The sequence below is a fragment of the Thamnophis elegans genome, chromosome 3 (genome assembly GCF_009769535.1).
Source record: "Thamnophis elegans isolate rThaEle1 chromosome 3, rThaEle1.pri, whole genome shotgun sequence".
NCBI lineage: Eukaryota > Metazoa > Chordata > Lepidosauria > Squamata > Colubridae > Thamnophis > Thamnophis elegans.
Window position 1 is genome coordinate 6,618,791 of NC_045543.1, and position 18,506 is coordinate 6,637,296.

General features: G+C 40.7%; 1 protein-coding gene across 1 annotated transcript in view; it reads left to right on the forward strand.

The window, feature by feature from the left end:
• LPIN1 (lipin 1) overlaps positions 1–8,233 on the forward strand; it is a 67,329-nt gene extending 59,096 nt beyond the window's left edge. The window contains exons 19-20 of the mRNA XM_032213520.1: positions 726–828; positions 3,013–8,233. Coding sequence (XP_032069411.1) covers positions 726–797 — 72 coding nt within the window. The 3' untranslated portion in view covers positions 798–828; positions 3,013–8,233. The remainder of the gene's footprint in view (positions 1–725; positions 829–3,012) is intronic.
• The last annotated feature ends 10,273 nt before the right edge of the window (positions 8,234–18,506 follow it).

Here is an 18,506-nt window from a genome sequence, read left to right on the forward strand (position 1 = left end):
CCTCATGGGAGACTGTGTCCAACCAGAATGGACATAGATCTGAAACACAGGTGGTCAGACTTACACCATCACCCCTGAAAAAACCTTGTTCCTTATCTCAGGACTAATGGGTTCAAACCCTTCCCAGATAATGTAACTAGACTGTGTCTCAGTCACCTGCAAAGGACTTTCATGGCTGACCTCCAGCTTAAAGTGGATCAGACCCAACAGATAATGAGAATAGCCCTCAATGACCTTGTAGGTATTCCACTGGTCCCTCCCTGCCTAGGTATAATTAAATCAGCTTAAATCTGCAGATGGGCAACCAGTAGACAAAATAACAGCAGAAGAAATGCATACACTGCTCTTATCTTCTCAAGATAATCCTTAACAAAGGTATCTTATCTGTGCTCAGATACACCCTTCTATATTGCTTCCATTCCCTAGGCAGCCAGATAAAGCTTTCACTGAATGTTTGTGAAACTGCCACTCGTTTTTAATGGTGATAATGACCAGGAAATTTTTAAAAAAGTATTGGAAAACAACAAATCATTGGCGGAAAATCATTTCTGTGATATTACTGTGAAAACTACCATCTCAGAAGTTCAGATCAACTTTAAGGAATCAGTTCTTGGAATATATATTTTATAACTTAAAATGTATGAAGTGCCTCCAATACATACACCTAAAAACTATTTGTGGGTTATTTTAATGAGATTCATATATATATATATTATTTTATCCAGGATGTGTACTCATACAAGCAAGTTGGAGTTTCACTAAACAGAATATTCACTGTAATCCAAAAGGAGAACTAATTCAAGAACATGCGAAGACCAACATTTCATCGTGAGTAATTTTCTGCTGCTTATGTCCTGCTGATTTTCCTCCTTAAGTCCTTGATGCTGAAAGTTGTAGCAGGAATTAAATGAATGGACTGGAAATAAAAATTCAGTGATACGATGCGTATTCCTAAATATTTATTTTGGTGGTGTAGAGATTAACATCAAAAAGTAGGATTCAACATTTTCTTTATTTAAACAACCTCTTTGTAAAGGACATACACTTTTTGGTTTAAAAATACACTTGCAGTGATTTAAAAATGCCCTCTTAAGATTTCAATAAGGTGTGGGTTTTTGTGCATACAACAAAATAATCAAGTAATCATTTCTAAGAAAGAATGGCCAAGTCCCATTGTAGGTGTAATCCATTAACAACTTTTCTCCTTTCCAAACTTTTGTTTTCGGCTGCCTGATAAGCTGTCTGTTTGTCTACTAAGTGGTTACTGTATTTTTCAGAGTATAAGACACACCTTTTTTCCTCAAAAATGAGGCTGAAAATCTGGGTGTGTTTTATACACCGAATACAGCATTTTTTGCCTCCCAAAGCCCCGCCTCACCAAAATGGCCATGCATACCCTTATGGAGGCTTTCAGAGAACTCCTGGAGGCTGGGAGGTCAGAAATGAGCAAAAAAACTGGGCCATATTTTGTCCCCCAGCCCCCAGCAGCACTCCATAAGCCTCCATAAGAATATGCATGAAATTTTTTGGACAAAAACCGGGCCTGTTTTTGCCCCCCCCCCCCTCAGAGCACTCTGCAAGTGTCCCCCCCCCCCCAAGGCTATTCATGCCTTTTTTGAGAGAAAAAACGGGCCCGTTTTTGGAAGTTTGCAGAGTGCAAAACTTTTTTTTTCCTTTTGGAAAGCTCTTTAACTGATTGATGAGAATTACATTGATCAAGTGCTGTGCCAGCAGAAACACCTACCTATCTACTGTATTTTTCTCTTTCTCTCTTTCTCTCTCTCTATCCACCTACCTACCTACCTACCTACCTACCTATACACACTCATTTTCTCACTCTCTCCCTACCTACCTATTGTATTTCTCTCTCTCTCTTCTCTCTCTCCCTTTATTTACCTTCTTGCCTATCTCTCTCCCTACCTATCTACTGTATTTCTCTATTTCCCTCTCTATCCCTCTACCTACCTACCTTCCTATACTCTCTTTCTCCATACCTATCTACTGTATTTCTCTCTCTCTCTCTTCTATTCCTTTATCTATCTACCTACCTTCTCTCTCTCCTACCTATCTACTGTATTTCTCTCTCTATTTCTCTCTCTACCTATCCCTTTACCTACCTACCTACCTACCTACCTACCTACCTACCCATCTACTCTCCCACTCTCCCTACCTACCTACTGTATTTCTCTTTCTCTTCCTCTCTTATCCCTCTATTTACCTACCTACTTTAAAAAAAATGCCTCTTCAAAACCTTGGTGCGTCTTATGCTCTGGTGCGCCTTATACTCCGAAAAATACGGTATATTTGATAGGCTTTCTGAAGTTGAAATTCAGGTGGGAAAATATTGGAAGTGATTATAGAGGGAAATGTAACGCTTTGCTACAAATGGAATTGTCCAGCGGTTAATAAATAAGATCTTGTTGCTTTCGCCTGGATTTCTATTCCTGTTGTTTTTAATCTTTGAAATCAGAAGATGAGGTTAATTTCAGTTTGGCCATTGAAACACCTCACCTGTTCACCTGTTCATTTCTGTAAGCTGCAGGAGATACTTTTGTTGCTGTTTTTTTTTTTTTTTAAACTTTAGTGGGTTTTATAAACCTATTGTGGATTTTTTTCTTACAAAGACCTTTGCTGCAAAACTGACTAACTGTGGTTTACAAATCTTCAAGCAGCATCCCAATTCTACTCTTCCTAGCAGTGTTTTAGAAAGTCACACCTCTAGGCCTAACATTCAGGAATAAGTTAAAAGCTGATGTAGGGATGTTATGTTTTTCTAATTATTTTGCCTGAGTTGTGTTCATGCAATCCACAACATCAGTAATAGAGTGAATAATGTTTTGAATTTCACCTTTTTGCTGTTTTTAAGCCGTCCAAAGTTGCCTTATTGGTGAGTAGGGAAGCATAGAAATGAAACAAATAAATAAAATAGTTAAGATAATATCTCAGATGTTTCTCTCTCTATCTCTCTCTCTCCCCCCCCCCCCCCCCCCAAATTCTCTTTTCCCCTCACAGGTATGGGAGACTTGCGAAGTGGTGGATCATGTATTTCCCTTGCTGAAAAGAAGGCATTCTTCAGACTTCCCTGTTCTGACACCTACAGTCAGTTCACATATGGAGGGAGCCACTGCCACCTTTTGACAATCAAGATATTCATTCTAGTTTGCCATAAGTCTTTTTGAAACATCTTGGCAGCATCTTAACCATCTCAGCTCTTCTATGCTTCAGTTGTTCAACTGGATTTTGCGCCTCAAAACGAAATTTGGGATGCAGTGGTTTGAAAAAAAAAAAGCCAATTCAGAAATTACCTTTGTTCTTTAAAAGCATTCTGAAGGTTGTCCAGCTCTTCACCAGCATAATGCTTAAGGGGTACCCAAAATGCCCTGTCTTCTTTCGAAAGGGACAATTCCGGGTGCCATGGTAGCGGGAACCTCAAAGCCCTCTATGGTCTTCGGCGTTTCCATGCGAGCTTTGAAAGCACACTGGTGTGTTTGCCTCTTGAAGCACTACCAGAGCCATTCCATCCCCTACTTCTCAGGTAGAGGAAGAGGAAACTCTAAGCCTCCGAGGTGTAACACGCATATTTTTTTATACTCCCCCCCCAAAAAAAACCCCCCGGTAATCAACAAAATACGTTGAGATCAAGTGAACAAAATTCAGTCGATCGATAAGCTGAACACAGCACGGCTGTGGTTGCTAGCACTGTATTGATAGGGGTTATGATTCTAACCTCCCAATTCTGTCCATATGTACCATTGCCAATTGTTCTTTCAATTTCATTTGTTACGATGAAAATCTCTTTGATTTTTAAGGAATCGAATGCACTTTGATTATCATTTGCACGTGACTAAGTCGGCTCTGCTAAGTTAGGCCATATTTTATCAAGCGAAACTTTGAGCCTGCTACCAATTACTGCGTTTCATCTTAATCTTGCTGGAAGGTTTGGGCCCGCCAGAGGTCCCACAGTGCAATATTTTTATGGCCATAGCTAAGAGTTTACTACTGTGACATATATGCTTTTCAAATAGAGTGTCTTGGATACTTGGCAGCAGAGTCCTCTGCCGTTCCTGGCTTCTTTCCCATGAACAGCGATGCCATTTAAATAGAAGTGTGCTCTTCCCACCTAACATAATAATGCGCGAAGGTTTCTGCCTCCAATTGCAAGGGAAACATGTCTGGAAGTATTTTTAGTGAACTTTCTTGAATTGCTTCGTTGCTGGATCAGCCTATTTTATTTGCACTATGTGAATTAGATGTGAGAAGTGAAGGAGTTGGCTGATTTTAAATCCTCTGAAGATTCTCCCTTGGTATTTTTCTTTTTCTTCACCACACAGTTTTGAGATTAATATGATTTGGGGTATCCTACATTATAGACAGCCTTTACTGAGAGTTTTTACATTTCATTATTTTTTTCTTGGTATTATTAGGAAAAATCATTACCTTCCTTTTTCTTTTGGTTACGTTTGACTGTCTTTGAGATTCAATATTATAATGAATATTTTAGATTGAGAGAAGCTGCTTTTTACAAGTTGCTGGCTTTCTTTAAAATGCAAGTTTCCATTGTTTATACTGTGCATCAAATAATCTTTTTAAAAAGAAAACCCTTGCTTTTATTAAACTATTTCCTTTTTAATATTTATTGGAAGGTTGCTAGGTAATCTGTTATATAAAGACAACAGGCCTGAGGTCTGTAAGTCTTTTTTTAAAGTTGGAGACTGGCAAAAGTAATGCTGTTGAGATGGTTAGAACTATGTTAAAATATCTTTCTCACTGTGTTGAAATTTAACTCCAGTATTTTTCTCTTGCTGATCTCTGAGTAAATAATACCCCTTAGAAGAAATTGTTTGGAATCCTTCTTATATGAATTTAGATATACCTCACTTGCCATTATATATTCTGCTTCTTTTAAAAGGGAACTTGAGAATTCTGTCTATTTGTGTTTTCATAATTGCACTCTAGCAGCTCCCAAATACTGTGGCCAAATCCAGCTAAAGTTAATTAGAATAAAGTTAAATTACTTTCACTAACTTGACCTAGATTTTCCCCCACCATAAATAATTACTTGGAAGTCCCAATAAAGCCATTGGGCCTAACTTCTAAAAAATATAATGGATTGCTGTGTTAGTAAGCTCTGCCTTTAACTGGATTTAGGATCCAAAGCTGCAAGCCAATTTTAAGTAAGGGAATTTGTTTGCCATTAAATCAGGGGGCTTTTCCCACTGATAGTGAAAATTACATTCAGTATCATAGCTTGTCACTCTTTATACTTAATGAATTAATTTCACACTGGCTCTTATAGTGCACATTCCGCTAAATAATTATCCCATTAGCTTTATGCTGCAACTGATACTACCTACTCAGAAATAAGCCCCATCGCTACAGTTGGATTTCATTGTATGTTTGCAATTTTAATCCTACTGTAAGACAGCCCACATGATTAAATCGTATATTGTAGATTCTGTTCTCAACTTGCAATCTTGGAATGAAGATCGATTCAATCAGGATTGTCGGTGACTACAGCCAGGCCCAACTAGAAATTGGTTTTCTCATTTAATTCCTTCTGTGCTGTTAACTTTTTTGTGAGTACACAACCTTTCTGAAGCAGCATCACTGTTTCCTCTGATTACCGTTCTCGGCAGTCCACAGCAGCATATGTAAAATAATTTAAAATAATTCAAAGGCCAAAGGAGCGGGTAAAACCAAAACTGCTCAAGCCCCCAAAATCACTTTGCTTGATAGGGAAGGAGAAACGGGGTTGAGATTTGAATCCATTTCTCTCTTTCGAACTCTTGTGGGGTTTTGGAGGGGAAAAAAATTCCTTTCACATCCAAGCGGTTAAAATGAAAGGGGAATTAAGTGTGCACAGCCAAATTTCTGCATGTTATTTTGCTTCAACAGGCATACAAGCTCTTTTGTATTCCAATAGATTAATTAGGGCAGTGTCCCCGAACCTTGTGGCCACCAGCGATCTGTTGCGCGGAGAGAGGGTTTTCCGTGGACTGGAGGGAGCATGGTTTCGCATGCTGCCCACATCCTGCGCAAGGGGCTTCGCTAGTTTGTGTGGCTCGGTTTCTCGTATTCTGCAACCCAGTGCCAGTCCATGGACCGGGGGTGTTGGGGACCCCTGAATGAGGGTATTGATATCTGTAAGGAGATGAAACATCTCTAATACCTGTTGCTTGCAACTACAAAACAACAACAACAACAACAAAAATAGGACAAAATATTATGTCTCCGGTCTAAATTTATGATGAAGATCCAGTAAATCAAATGAAAGTGATTTTCAGCGGCAATTCTTAGAACCCTTTTCAGCAGGTAATTGATAAAGATGGAGTTGGATGCATAGGAGTAGATCAGTGTCCCCCCCCCCCAATCTTTTTGGGCACCTGGGACCAGTTCCGTGGAGAAAGGATTTTCCGTGGACCGGAGGGGGCGTGGTTTCATGCGCTACCTGGATCCTGCGGATGGGGCGTCACTTATTTGTGCGGCCTGGTTACTGGCGTGCTGCGGTCCGGTGCAGGTACACGGATCGGGGATTGGGGACCCCTGGACTAGATCACACATTCCATTTCATTGCCTTGAATGGGATTTTGTCATTTTCCTTGTCTAATAATTCTCTTTCCCCACTTCTCATCCTATGTGCTTTCAGTAATATGATTGGACACCATAACTTGCTGGGATTAGTAAAGTGTTCTCCCCCCCCCTTCTCCAATTATTTCTGAATGTACATTGGTTCCTATATATGGGCAATATCACGGGTACATAAAGAAATACAGGTACTGATCCAAAACCAGCATAATATTAAGGTCTTAATGTTACCGAATTCCTAGTTGAACAACATGAAATCTACTTCTCAGGTCCAAGAACACGATTGTGGATTTAGCAACATTTGATCACCCAAAAGTTTAGCATGGGGAATAGAAAGCCGTGGAAAAACTTGTTTCTATATTATCACTTTTTGGGGAGCGCGTATCTTTTATTGCAGAATGCTTCTCGTGCTTATTCCTCTTTCTTAACGCACGTTGCACAGCCGGGACACGTGTATTTTGCCATTTTGAATTTGTATTTGATTTCTCAGAACAAAATGTGCACGATCCAGCTAAGGTTAAGCAACAGTGTTGAATAGCGCTTCGGATCTTGCTTTGGTACCGCTGCTTTACAGCGGCGGGCAGATGTTCTGCCTCTTGTTTTGCTCTGAACACGTTTGGGGGCATTGAATCTGAAACTCTGCCCAGCCCTATTGAAACAGGTTTCATTCCCATTTACTTAAATTGCAAGAAGACAGCTAGGAATCAGAGGGATTCTTTCCCTTGGTAGATCCAGATTGTTTCCTTATTCTAGTATTTCAAGGATGAAGATGCTGCCTTAAGAAACAGGCTTCATTTTAAGGAATAGTTAATAAACCAACAGTAAATGTTTTTTCAGGAATTGGACTGTGTCACCAAGGCTAAACCGAGAATTCTTGTGCCCACATGTAATTCTACTGCGTTAATACTTGAGGCAAACTCTGGATTTCCATAAGAAAATGTGAATCGACAAACCTTGGCAAATTGATTTTGCTCTTGTTTGCTGATTTTTTTTAATGTGCCTGGCATCATTTTTTTTTGTTTTTAAACTTTCCTAAGCTTTATTAGAAAATGCTATTGTAGTGTTGAATGTAATTCCCGAGGATTGCAGCTGATAGTTATGGCATTGGTTGGGGAGGAATATTTTATAAAGCCTACTCAAGCTTTATTGTTAAAAACATAAAACGAGCTGCAGATCCGGTTTCTAAATAGTTTTTAATTTGGCCAGGTAGTTCTGCATACATTAAAATGGCATTGTTGAATTTGCACAATAAACGTGGAGTGGATGAATTAGTTCTTTCTGTGAAAGATTAAAAAAAAAAGACCCTCTTCTGGTGTATTGATGGTTTTCTGTTACAGAAAAGATGTCCTTTTCTAAATAGAAAGCCAATATATGCTCTGTTTGTACTCTCTCCCATATCTTAAACTAGAATATGCAAGATGGATCACTGTTTATTTTGATACATTTTATGGCTATTTAGTTCCATACGTTGAAATTCAAATAATGGTGATGGGAATTTGAGGGCAAGAGGGAGAATTATTAAGGGAAATATTTGGGAAAAGTATTTTCTCTGTACATATATGCAGTAGTGCTGTGACTCTATAAAAAAAAAGATAACTTCAGTTTGATGGTCAACAAAATGCAAATAAATATATTGTAATAAATTCAATCCATTGGAAAATGTCATGTGTGGCGTGTGATTTCAAAAGATGCACACCAGTGGTGGGATTCTAATTTTTTTTACCACCGGTTCTGCGGGCGTGGCTTGGTGGGCGTGGCATGCCTTGGTGGGCGTGACAGGGGAAGGATACTGCAAAATCTCCATTCCCACCCCACTCCTGGCGAAGGTTATTTCAAAATCTCCTTTCCCTCCTCATCACACCTGCTTTTCAACTCCATTCTCCTGTGCAGGGCAACAAAACCCAGCTGATCAGCTGGGACTCCGGAGGCAGCGAATAGATGGAGGGGGGGGGCAGCCAGAGGTGGTATTTGCCAGTTCTCTGAACTACTCACAATTTCCGCTACCGGTTCTCCAGAACTGCTCAGAACCGGCTGAATATCACCTCTGATACACACTGAACTACTGATACACACTGAACAAATTTCACCCCAAGCCTAAAGTCTTTAGAACGTTTCTGAGGATTGGGAGGAAAGTTTAAGCAAAGAGTGAAAGTCTACTTGGGCTCAATCACAACATTTGACTGTAATCCTAACTATGTCTATTCATAAGTCCCCTGAGCCATGGATAGTCTTCAGTAACCACCTTTAAGGTTGCACCATAGCTCTAGCTCAGTGGTCTCCAACCTTGGCAACTTTAAGACCTGTGGACTTCAACTCCCAGAGTTCCTCAGCCAGCTTTGCTTTAAGACTTGTGGACTTCAACTCCCAGAGTTCCTCAGCCAGCTTTGCTTTAAGACTTGTGGACTTCAACTCCCAGAGTTCCTCAGCCAGCTTGCTTTAAGACTGTGGACTTCAACTCCCAGAGTTCCTCAGCCAGCTTTGCTTTAAGACTTGTGGACTTCAACTCCCAGAGTTCCTCAGCCAGCTTTGCTTTAAGACTTGTGGACTTCAACTCCCAGAGTTCCTCAGCCAGCTTTGCTTTAAGACTTGTGGACTTCAACTCCCAGAGTTCCTCAGCCGCTTTGCTTTAAGACTTGTGGACTTCAACTCCCAGAGTTCCTCAGCCAGCTTTGCTTTAAGACTTGTGGACTTCAACTCCCAGAGTTCCTCAGCCAGCTTTGCTTTAAGACTTGTGGACTTCAACTCCCAGAGTTCCTCAGCCAGCTTTGCTTTAAGACTTGTGGACTTCAACTCCCAGAGTTCCTCAGCCAGCAAAGCTGGCTGAGGAACTCTGGGAGTTGAAGTCCACAAGTCTTAAAGTTGCCAAGGTTGGAGACCACTGCTTTAGCTGACGGGTCCCCAGCTTAAGTTTCCTATTTTAAGCATTATGCCTGTGAGAAAGAAAGAAAATTGGAAATATCAGGAGGAGGAACACTGTGGATTTATTTCCCACCTAACGTAGCAAAGTGGGCACGAAACAACTCATTTTGGGTGTAGATCCCACTGCACCATTGGTTCACTACTCTGGTAGAGGAATGCTGAAACTGTTTGATTTTTTTTTTGGTGCTTCTCCTTATATCAACCTTCTCCCCGTCCAGGAGAGCTGTCTCTTTGGCCTTTTATATTCCAGAAACGTACAATATTAATGGGATGCTTTGAGCACATCCTCGGTGCCCCCTTTATCCCAGCAGCTTTTAGCAGAAAAATTGATCGGTTACGTTAACACAGGCAACAACAGCAACAATAAAAGCAGGGAGGGCGGGGGGATTCCTCATTAATTCACTGGCAGGTCTCACTGGGGCGTAAAGGAGAAGAAGGATGGAGGAAAAATGGAGAGGCAGGAGTTGTCTGAAGCTCTCCAAGGTGTTTGCAAAGTCTAAAAGTCAGTTCATGTTGTTGACAAGAGCCTATTTATTGATTCAGGAAATCCATTTTCTCTGGCCACAATCAAGGCTTGCAAGCAACACCCTTCAGTTGTGTACCATTTTCTAAATGCAACCGTGCCTTTTGTCTTCCAGACCCTTCAAAGGCGGGTATTATTTTCTTTGGTGATCAAGAAAGAAAGAAATGGATTATAACAGTTCAGGGTTTGTTTTAAAAAAAAATCCTCTCCCATTTCAGGCTTCTAAAATGAACTTTGAAAGCTGAGCTAGTATCAGATTGGGTTAGCTCTTTATTCCAATTCTGAGAGCCAATTGAGTGTTGTGGATAAGCAGTGCCGGATTTTCTATAGGCTAACTAGGCTTCAGCCTAGGGCCTCAAGATCAAGAGGAGCCTACATTCAAATTGTTAGCAAAATTAAAATTACACTATTCTAAAACAGTGAACACTAAAACACTGAACCGAAAATAAGGAGAAATTCTACGCATATGACTAATAAACAAACATAAAAATGTATTGGTTAAGATCGTTTCAAGCGCCGTGGCAGTTGGGGAGCCCGCCCACGTTCCCAGCACCGGCAGTCGGGCGAGAGGCGCGGCCGCTCCCAGTAGCCGCTCCGTTGACGCGGAGCCCACCAGCGGCCAGGCAGGTGAGGGCGAGGGGGCCGAGCCAGGCAGCTGAGCGCAGCAGGGGAGGCGGCTGGCCTCGCTGCCTTTGCCGCAGAGCAGAGCCGCCCTCCGTCGGGAGGCCAGCTATATATATTGATATATATTGATATATATCACAGTAATGATGTATTTATTGTCTCTCATGTCATTTACAAACTTAAAAATGGGAGGTGAAAGGGCCTCATAAGTGGAATAGCCTAGGGCCTCTTTTCATCTAAATCCGGCCCTGTGGATAAGGCATCCAGGCTGGAAACTAGGAGACGGTGAGTTCTAGTTTTGCCTTAGATGTGAAACCAGCGGGGTGACCTACAGCTAGTCGCTTTCTCTCAGACCTAGGAAGGAGGCAATAGCAAATCGCTTCTGGGAAAACCTTGCTAAGGATAAAGAAAGAAAAAAGGAAAGAGGAGTGAAAAAGGAAAGAGAATAAAACAGGACACACAGAAAGAATTTGTCTCTGGGGCATATGCTTTCACTGTACATAAAAACAACAAGTGATAATCATAATCATAAAATACAATCATCAAAAAACATAGATACAATGCTCAGTGATAGCCACAGGATACTAAAGCTATCGACATAAATAATATTAGGATATTAATATGATTACAGCTTCCAGAATTCCCAGGCCAGATTGGGAACAGCTTGTTTTTAACGTGCTTTGGGAAAAAAAATAAACATTACAAAAGATGAAATCATCTACATCAGTGTTTCTCAACCTTGGTCACCTGAAGATGCGTGGACTTCAACTCCTAGAATCCCCAGCCAGCAGAGCTCTGCTGGCTGGGGGATTCTAGGAGTTGAAGTCCACGCATCTTCAGGTGACCAAGGTTGAGAAGCACTGATCTGCATTATCAAGCTTCATACAGAGCCGAGGTGGCGCAGTGGTTAAATGTAGCACTGCAGGCTACTTCAGCTGACTGCAGTTCGGCTGTTCAAATCTCACCGGCTCAGGGTTGACTCAGCCTTCCATCGTTCCGAGGTGGGTGAAATGAGGACCCCAGACTGTGGGGGCGATATGCTGACTCTGTAAACCGCTTAGAGAGGGCTGAAAACCCTATGAAGCGGTATATAAGTCTAACTGCTATTGCTAAGTGCTATATTTTTCAGAACAATGCAGACGGACAGGCTTCGTTGTAGCTCAGAAAAAAAGATGCTGTTCATACCTAAGCACAGCTAACTTGCCAAGGGGGGGAAAACCAATAAAAAAGTGTAAAATAGTATAGCCTTAGAGTCAGATAAACTCTAGCCAACAGGATGACTTAATTTGACTCCTTACGAACTTCACTTCATCCTAATCCAAGATTTTCCGTTGCCAAGTAAGTAAAAATCTGAAAAGAGATTTGAGTCAGCCAGGCTTCATTACTTGTTTGGCCATGATATTTGCTCCATGGAACATTTGCCAGCCGTTCCCGCGTCTTAGCTCCCAAGTTTTTAGAAATCCCAAAGCTTGTCATTTCTAAAAACAGATATCGCGCTTTATTCATCCCAAATGAATCTAGGGGGAGAGGAAAGCCCTTTCAATTCCTCAATCTTTCAGGCCTGCTGGATTGGTTTCTCTAGCCAAGTAGGAAGAATAAAAAAGAGGGGTTTTAAACAACTACCACGACATCTGCATTCCAAAGTGTGAAAGACGGTTACTACGCTAGACAAAAGGGGGGGATCATCAATCACATGAGCCTGGAGTTAAAACCATCTGGTTTCTTTGCAACAACACCAGGTGTTAGCAGCGCAGAGACAGGCTCCTTGTGTTATAACACTGGCTGAAAGCAACATGTATGTGGCAGGCACTGCAGAGTGGGACATACCATTAGCTGCTGGGTGTCCATACCTGTTCTGTCCCCCCTTCTCCGCTCGTTAACAGACGACAGGCAAACAAACCTAAAAGGAACTCTATCAGTTCTCGGCTCAGACTGGCTGCGAGCCCAAAAATAACATAAATACAGTCGTTTATAAATACATAAACAAAAACTCTTACAACGCAATGCACTTCTCCAAGTGTATCCTTGAATCAGGGTTATAGAAAACAAAACACTTCTCCAAGTGTATCTTACATAAACCACGACTGATGATCAATGAATGTTGAATGAACCAAGGAACAAACGTTGACTCCTGCAACCAGGGTGTGGCACTATCCGTTCTTCTATCACCAGAACCCCACTAACGAGCCCCAGCTGCATCGTTGACCTTACATCCTGAAAAGACTCACAGAAGACATCTGCTGAGTCACAACACATACCTATGTGGGAATGTAAGTCCTGTTCTTTTCAAGCGTGCTAAACTATAGAAAGTCACAATTTCCTGTTAATATGAATAGATGCAAGTAAAGAGATCTACTGTCAGAATTTGGGTTCCAGGTTGCAAATGGGAAATTGGCTAAAGCTGATAAGATCACAATATCGATACTACCAAGAGTTAGAATATTTGTAGCTCCAGGTTGAACTGTGGGGTCCTTCGTGCTCTCTGAGCTTGGTTGTTTCTTGAAGATGTTCATCACCCAACTAAGTAACTTCATCAGTGCTGGAAGGAAGGAGAGATTTGCTTTTATTTTATTTTATTTTATTATTTTATTTTATTTATTATTTTATTTTATTATTTTATTTATTTTATTTATTTATTTTATTATTATTATTATTTATTATTTATTATTTTATTATTTTATTATTTTATTATTTTATTATTTTATTATTTTATTATTTTATTATTTATTATTTTATTATTTTATTATTTTATTATTTTATTATTTTATTATTTTATTATTTATTATTTTTTATTTTATATTTATTTATTTTATTTTATTTTATTTTATTTTATTTTATTATTTTATTTTATTTATTATTTTATTTTATTTTATTTTATTTTATTTTATTTTATTTTATTTTTATTTTATTTTATTTATATTTATTTTATTTTATTTTATTTATTTTATTTTATTTTATATTTTATTTTATTTTATTTATTTTATTATTTTATTTTATTTTATTTTATTTTATTTTATTTTATTTTATTTTATTTATTTTATTTTATTTTATTTTATTTTATTTTATTTTATTTTATTTTATTTTATTATTTTATTTTATTTTATACTGATGGCTTGCTTTATCAACATTAGTGGAAGCCTTCTTGGTTTACCCAACTTCAATGGATTCTGGGTGGTGTACAAAACTAGAAAAAAAATAGGCAAAGGTTCCCCTCGCACATATGTGCTCGTCGTTCCTAACTCTAGTGCTCATCTCCCTTTCAAAGCCAAAGAGCCAGCGTTGTCCGAAGACACCTCTATGGTCCTGTAGCCAGCAGGACTAAATGCTGAAGGCGCACGGAACACTGTTACTTTCCCACCAAAGGTGGTTCCTATTTTTCTACTTTTCTAATTTGGCACTTGGTCCTAATCAAAAGAATCTGTATCTTGTCTTTTCATATATAATGCATTCTGCAGAACAAACACCAACGATATGGGAAAGAAACTCCCCAAGAGAGGGAAATCTTAATATTATCTAGCCAATATTTTATTTAACTATCTATGATTGTTAAGATAGTAATACTTCTCGTTCTAGGAGACTAAGTAGATAGCAGATTTGGAGAGCGTACATTGCATATGTTTCTAAATTCTGCAGGTTAATAAAAGTGAAGGTTCCCCTTGCACATATGTGCTAGTCATTCCTGACTCTAGGGGGCGGTGCTCATCTCTGTTTCAAAGCTGAAGAGCCAGTGCAGTCCAAAGACGTCTCCGTGGTCATGTAGCTGGTATGGGTAAACCCTGAAGGCGCACGGAACGCTGTTACCTTCCCACCAAAGGTGGTCCCTATTTTTCTACTTGCATTTTTACATGCTTTTGAACTGCTAGGTTGGCAGAAGCTGGGACAAGCAATGGAAGCTCACTTCGTTACGCAGCACTAGGGATTTGAACCGCCGAACTGCCGACCTTTCTGATTGACAAGCTCGGTGTCTTAGCCATTGAGCCACCATATCTCTCTAGAAAAAATATATAAACAGCTAAAATTGTTAAAGCAGAAAGATAGCCTATACTAAAATTATCTAATAAACAACATTTTGCCGTATTATGTTTTTTTTTTTTTTAAAAAAACCAAATAACGCTGGAATTGGCATGTTCCTTCAACACTGCAGGTTAGTTACTTCCAATGTGTGAAAACATTTCTATATCATGGAACAGAGTCTTCAACAGGATGGTTTCTATACAGAACATTTGTAAGACTCTGCCTATTTCAGACATGTTTCAGAGGAATATGGGTAAGGACCTCTCTGCTATTGAGTAAGTATGGGCAACAATCCCTATTCAAAAGATAATAGGAGAATTGAGATCTAGGTGTATACCTTCCATCTATTAGATAAAAGTAAAGGTTCCCCGCACATGCGTGATAGTAGTTTCTGGCTCTATGAGTGATGCTTATCTCCGTTTCTAAGCCGAAGAGCCAGCGCTGTCCGAAGATGTCTCCGTGGTCATGTGGCTGGCATGACACAATTTCAAAGGAGCCCAGAAACTGTGGGTACTTCATCACTGGAGGTTTTAAAGAAGAGACTGGACATCCATTTGTTTGAAATGGTATAGGGTCACCTGCTTGAGCAGGGGGGGGGGTTGAACCTGTGGCTCTGGAGCCGCATGTGGCTTTTTCAGCCCTCTACTGCGGCTCCCTGTCGTGGGTTGGCTCCACAATTGATAGGGCTTTCAGTTAGGACAGGGAGAAGAAAAAGGACACCATGCTAGGAGGAGACTCTATGGTGGGGGAACTGGACTTCTGGTCAGCTCCAGAATTGAACAAGGGGGGGGGGCTTCTGGTTGGGACCTTTGTGGCTCTTTGAGTGTTTAAATTTGCTGACTCCGAAATAGATGATTTCCAAGATCCTATCCAGCTCTATTGATTGATTAATTTTCCGAGTAAGTCTCAGAAGCAATGGCCATTAAAGAATCTCAGGATTTCAAATCAAGGTGAAACTGTATATTCCACAAATCATTTAAAACAATATTTCCATTTGCCTTTCCACTTTTGTATTTTCATTGTAGTGATATTGTGAGCTGTCCAGATTTGTCTGGTGTTGAGTGGCACCTAAACTGAATACATTAAATTAAAGTATTTCTGTATCGCTAATTTTAAGCTGGACGGGAACATTTTCAGGTATATTAGAACTATTTATTTGTGGATTTCGTTTAACCACTAGGTGCCGCTGTGGCACCCATGCTGAAAGCTGCGGTATTTCTCTTCTCTGTTTCTGCCATCCTTCCAAGGTTGCATCATTTTTATACCTCCCGTTTCTGGTTTTTCAAGACCATTGGTCCAATTTTCTTTTGACAATGACTTTTTAAGGCCACTCTAAGGAAAAGGTAAACTAAGGAAAATGCATTTGTGTAAGGAGTCTCACAGCCCAGTAATAATCTAACCAAGTGACTTTAGGGAAAGTTTTACAGTTTTCAATTTCAATTCAGAATAGAGCTGGAAAATGGGACATGTGGGTTGTTGTGCACACATGCGCAGGGCGTGGAGGGGTGTCACATACACATTGCATTATGTGTGCAGGATACTTTCTGCCCGCGATGACAAAAAGGTTAGTTATCACTGGCTTATAACCAATTAATTCAGGAAAAGCATTAAGAAACAGGATTTTATTTATTAAGGGATATCAGGAGGGGAAAGAGTGCACCCAAGGTCCAAAGCAGGGACATGCAGTCAGGGGAGGCAGGGGAGGCAGAACCTCACCACGGTCATCATGAAAAGAAAAAAAAATTAAAAGGAAAAAACTGAGCTAGTTGCTGCCAGAGTCACAGAGGATGACTCTGCTTAGTGCTTAACTGTTTAAAAAAGCCTCTAAAAAGTGCCTTCTACAAGAGAAGGCGGGAGAACCACGTGCCTCCTTTAGTCTATCTTTATGATCACTCGAGCAGAGTTAAGCAAGGGTTAAAAGCCGAAAAATTCCTTATGTAGATGAGGCACGTGGTTCTCTTGCCTCCTCCTGTAGAGGGCACTTTTTTTAGAGGCTTTTTTAAACAGTTAAGCAGAGTCATCCATTGGAGACTCTGGCAGCAGCTAACCCAGCCTGACCTCAGCAGCTCTTGCCTTTTTCCTTTTACATTTTCATCATGACAGACAAGAGCAGAGTTGAACTCCTCTGTGAAACAACAGGAAAAGGTATGTGGGTCGGAGGGAGGGAATTCAAAATTAATGTAATTTGGAAGTAATTGTATTATTGTAAGTAATTGGTTTTTTTTTTTGTGTATGTGTGTGTGTGTTTTACCCGCCTCTGCTGGCGCGTGGGCTGGCACTTTTTTTTATGTCAGACATAGCGGCAGGGCTTTTGGACATAGCGGGATGCTTCTATGTCGGACACAGAGGCAGGTTGTCCGAAAGCCCTGCCGCTGTGTCCGACATAGGGCGGCTTTTGCCCGCTTGCCTCACCAGCCATAAACCTCACCACACGTCACTGGTCCAAAGCAAGCTACCATGTCTATCAAGAACACCCAAACTTCAGAAAAAATAGGGGGGAAGGAAGGAGGGAAGGAAGGAGGGAAGGAAGGAGAGAAGGAGAGAAGAAAGGAGGGAAGGAAGGAGAGAAGGAGAGAAGGAAGGAGGGAAGGAAGGAGGGAATGTAGGAGAGAAGGGGGGAAGGTAGGAGGAAAGGAAGGGGGAAAGGAAGGAGAGGAGGAGAGAAGAAAGGAGGGAAGGAAGGAGGGAAGGAAGCAGGGAAGGAGGAGGGAAGGAGAGAAGGAGAGAAGAAAGGAGGGAGGGAAGGAGGAAAGGGGGAAGGAGGGAGGGAAGGAGGGAAGGAAGGAGAGTAGGAGAGAAGAAAGGAGGGAAGGAAGGAGGGAAGGAAGGAAGAAGAAGTAGGAATGTTGTAAGATAAGATGGAGTTATGGGATGGTAAGAAAGTAATCTCAAGTATATTGTCAACTGTAGGGGAAAAATTGTTATAAATACATATTATTAATAACAGTTATGAGATCATAGAATTGTGAATGTATATATGAAATTAATAAAATTTTCAAAAAAAAAATTTTTTTAAAAGAAAAAAGAAAAAGTAGGCTTTGCTGTTATTGAAACACATCTGCATGATATATATTGCCAAATCACTCCCCCCCCCATGCACAGAATGGTATAGCTTGCGTACATTGAGGGAATCTCTGTAGCAATCTCACTTGCCACTGGCTGATGGAATATGACGGACCACACACTGTCCCTTGATATAGAGTCATGTCTGGGAAATCCATTTTGCTCCCGTCCTGTTCTCTTTTCTCTCGGAGCGGAAGACCTTTCGGGTGGTTCTCACAGGCCTTTGGCCTGCTGGATGTTTGGTTTAAGTTTATTTTTTCCCTGACTCCCTGATATTAATCTGGATTTTGATATGAAGCGCTGTTTCCTGCTGGCTGTGATGTGTGTGAGTGTATTTTAAAATCACCTTTGATGTCTGGTTGTGGGTGTTTAAATAAGCCCTCTCAATTGCTTCGTTTGAGGCAGAATGGTGAGCTAGAATAAAATTTTAATAAAGTCATGAATTGCAATGGGTACTTGTTGTGGCTCAGCAGGAGCCGTTGGAGCTGCCACCGGACTCCGACAGCGAGGGGCCCTATGAGTCGGCTCTGGAGGATGTGGAGGACCCTGGACAGGGTTCCGACTCTGAGCAAGGCGCAGAGAGGCTGGTTGGCCACCAGGAGGCGCCTGAGCCTTGGATCAGTGGGGAGGAGACAAGGGAGTGTGATCCGGATGTCAGCAGTGGGGAGGAGCCAAGGGAGTTGTTCCTAGATGCCCGGCAGCGGAGAGCTAATAGGCGTAAGGAACAGTTACGCAGTTACAGGAGGTAATTGCACTCAGCTGGTGGTAATTAGGCTCC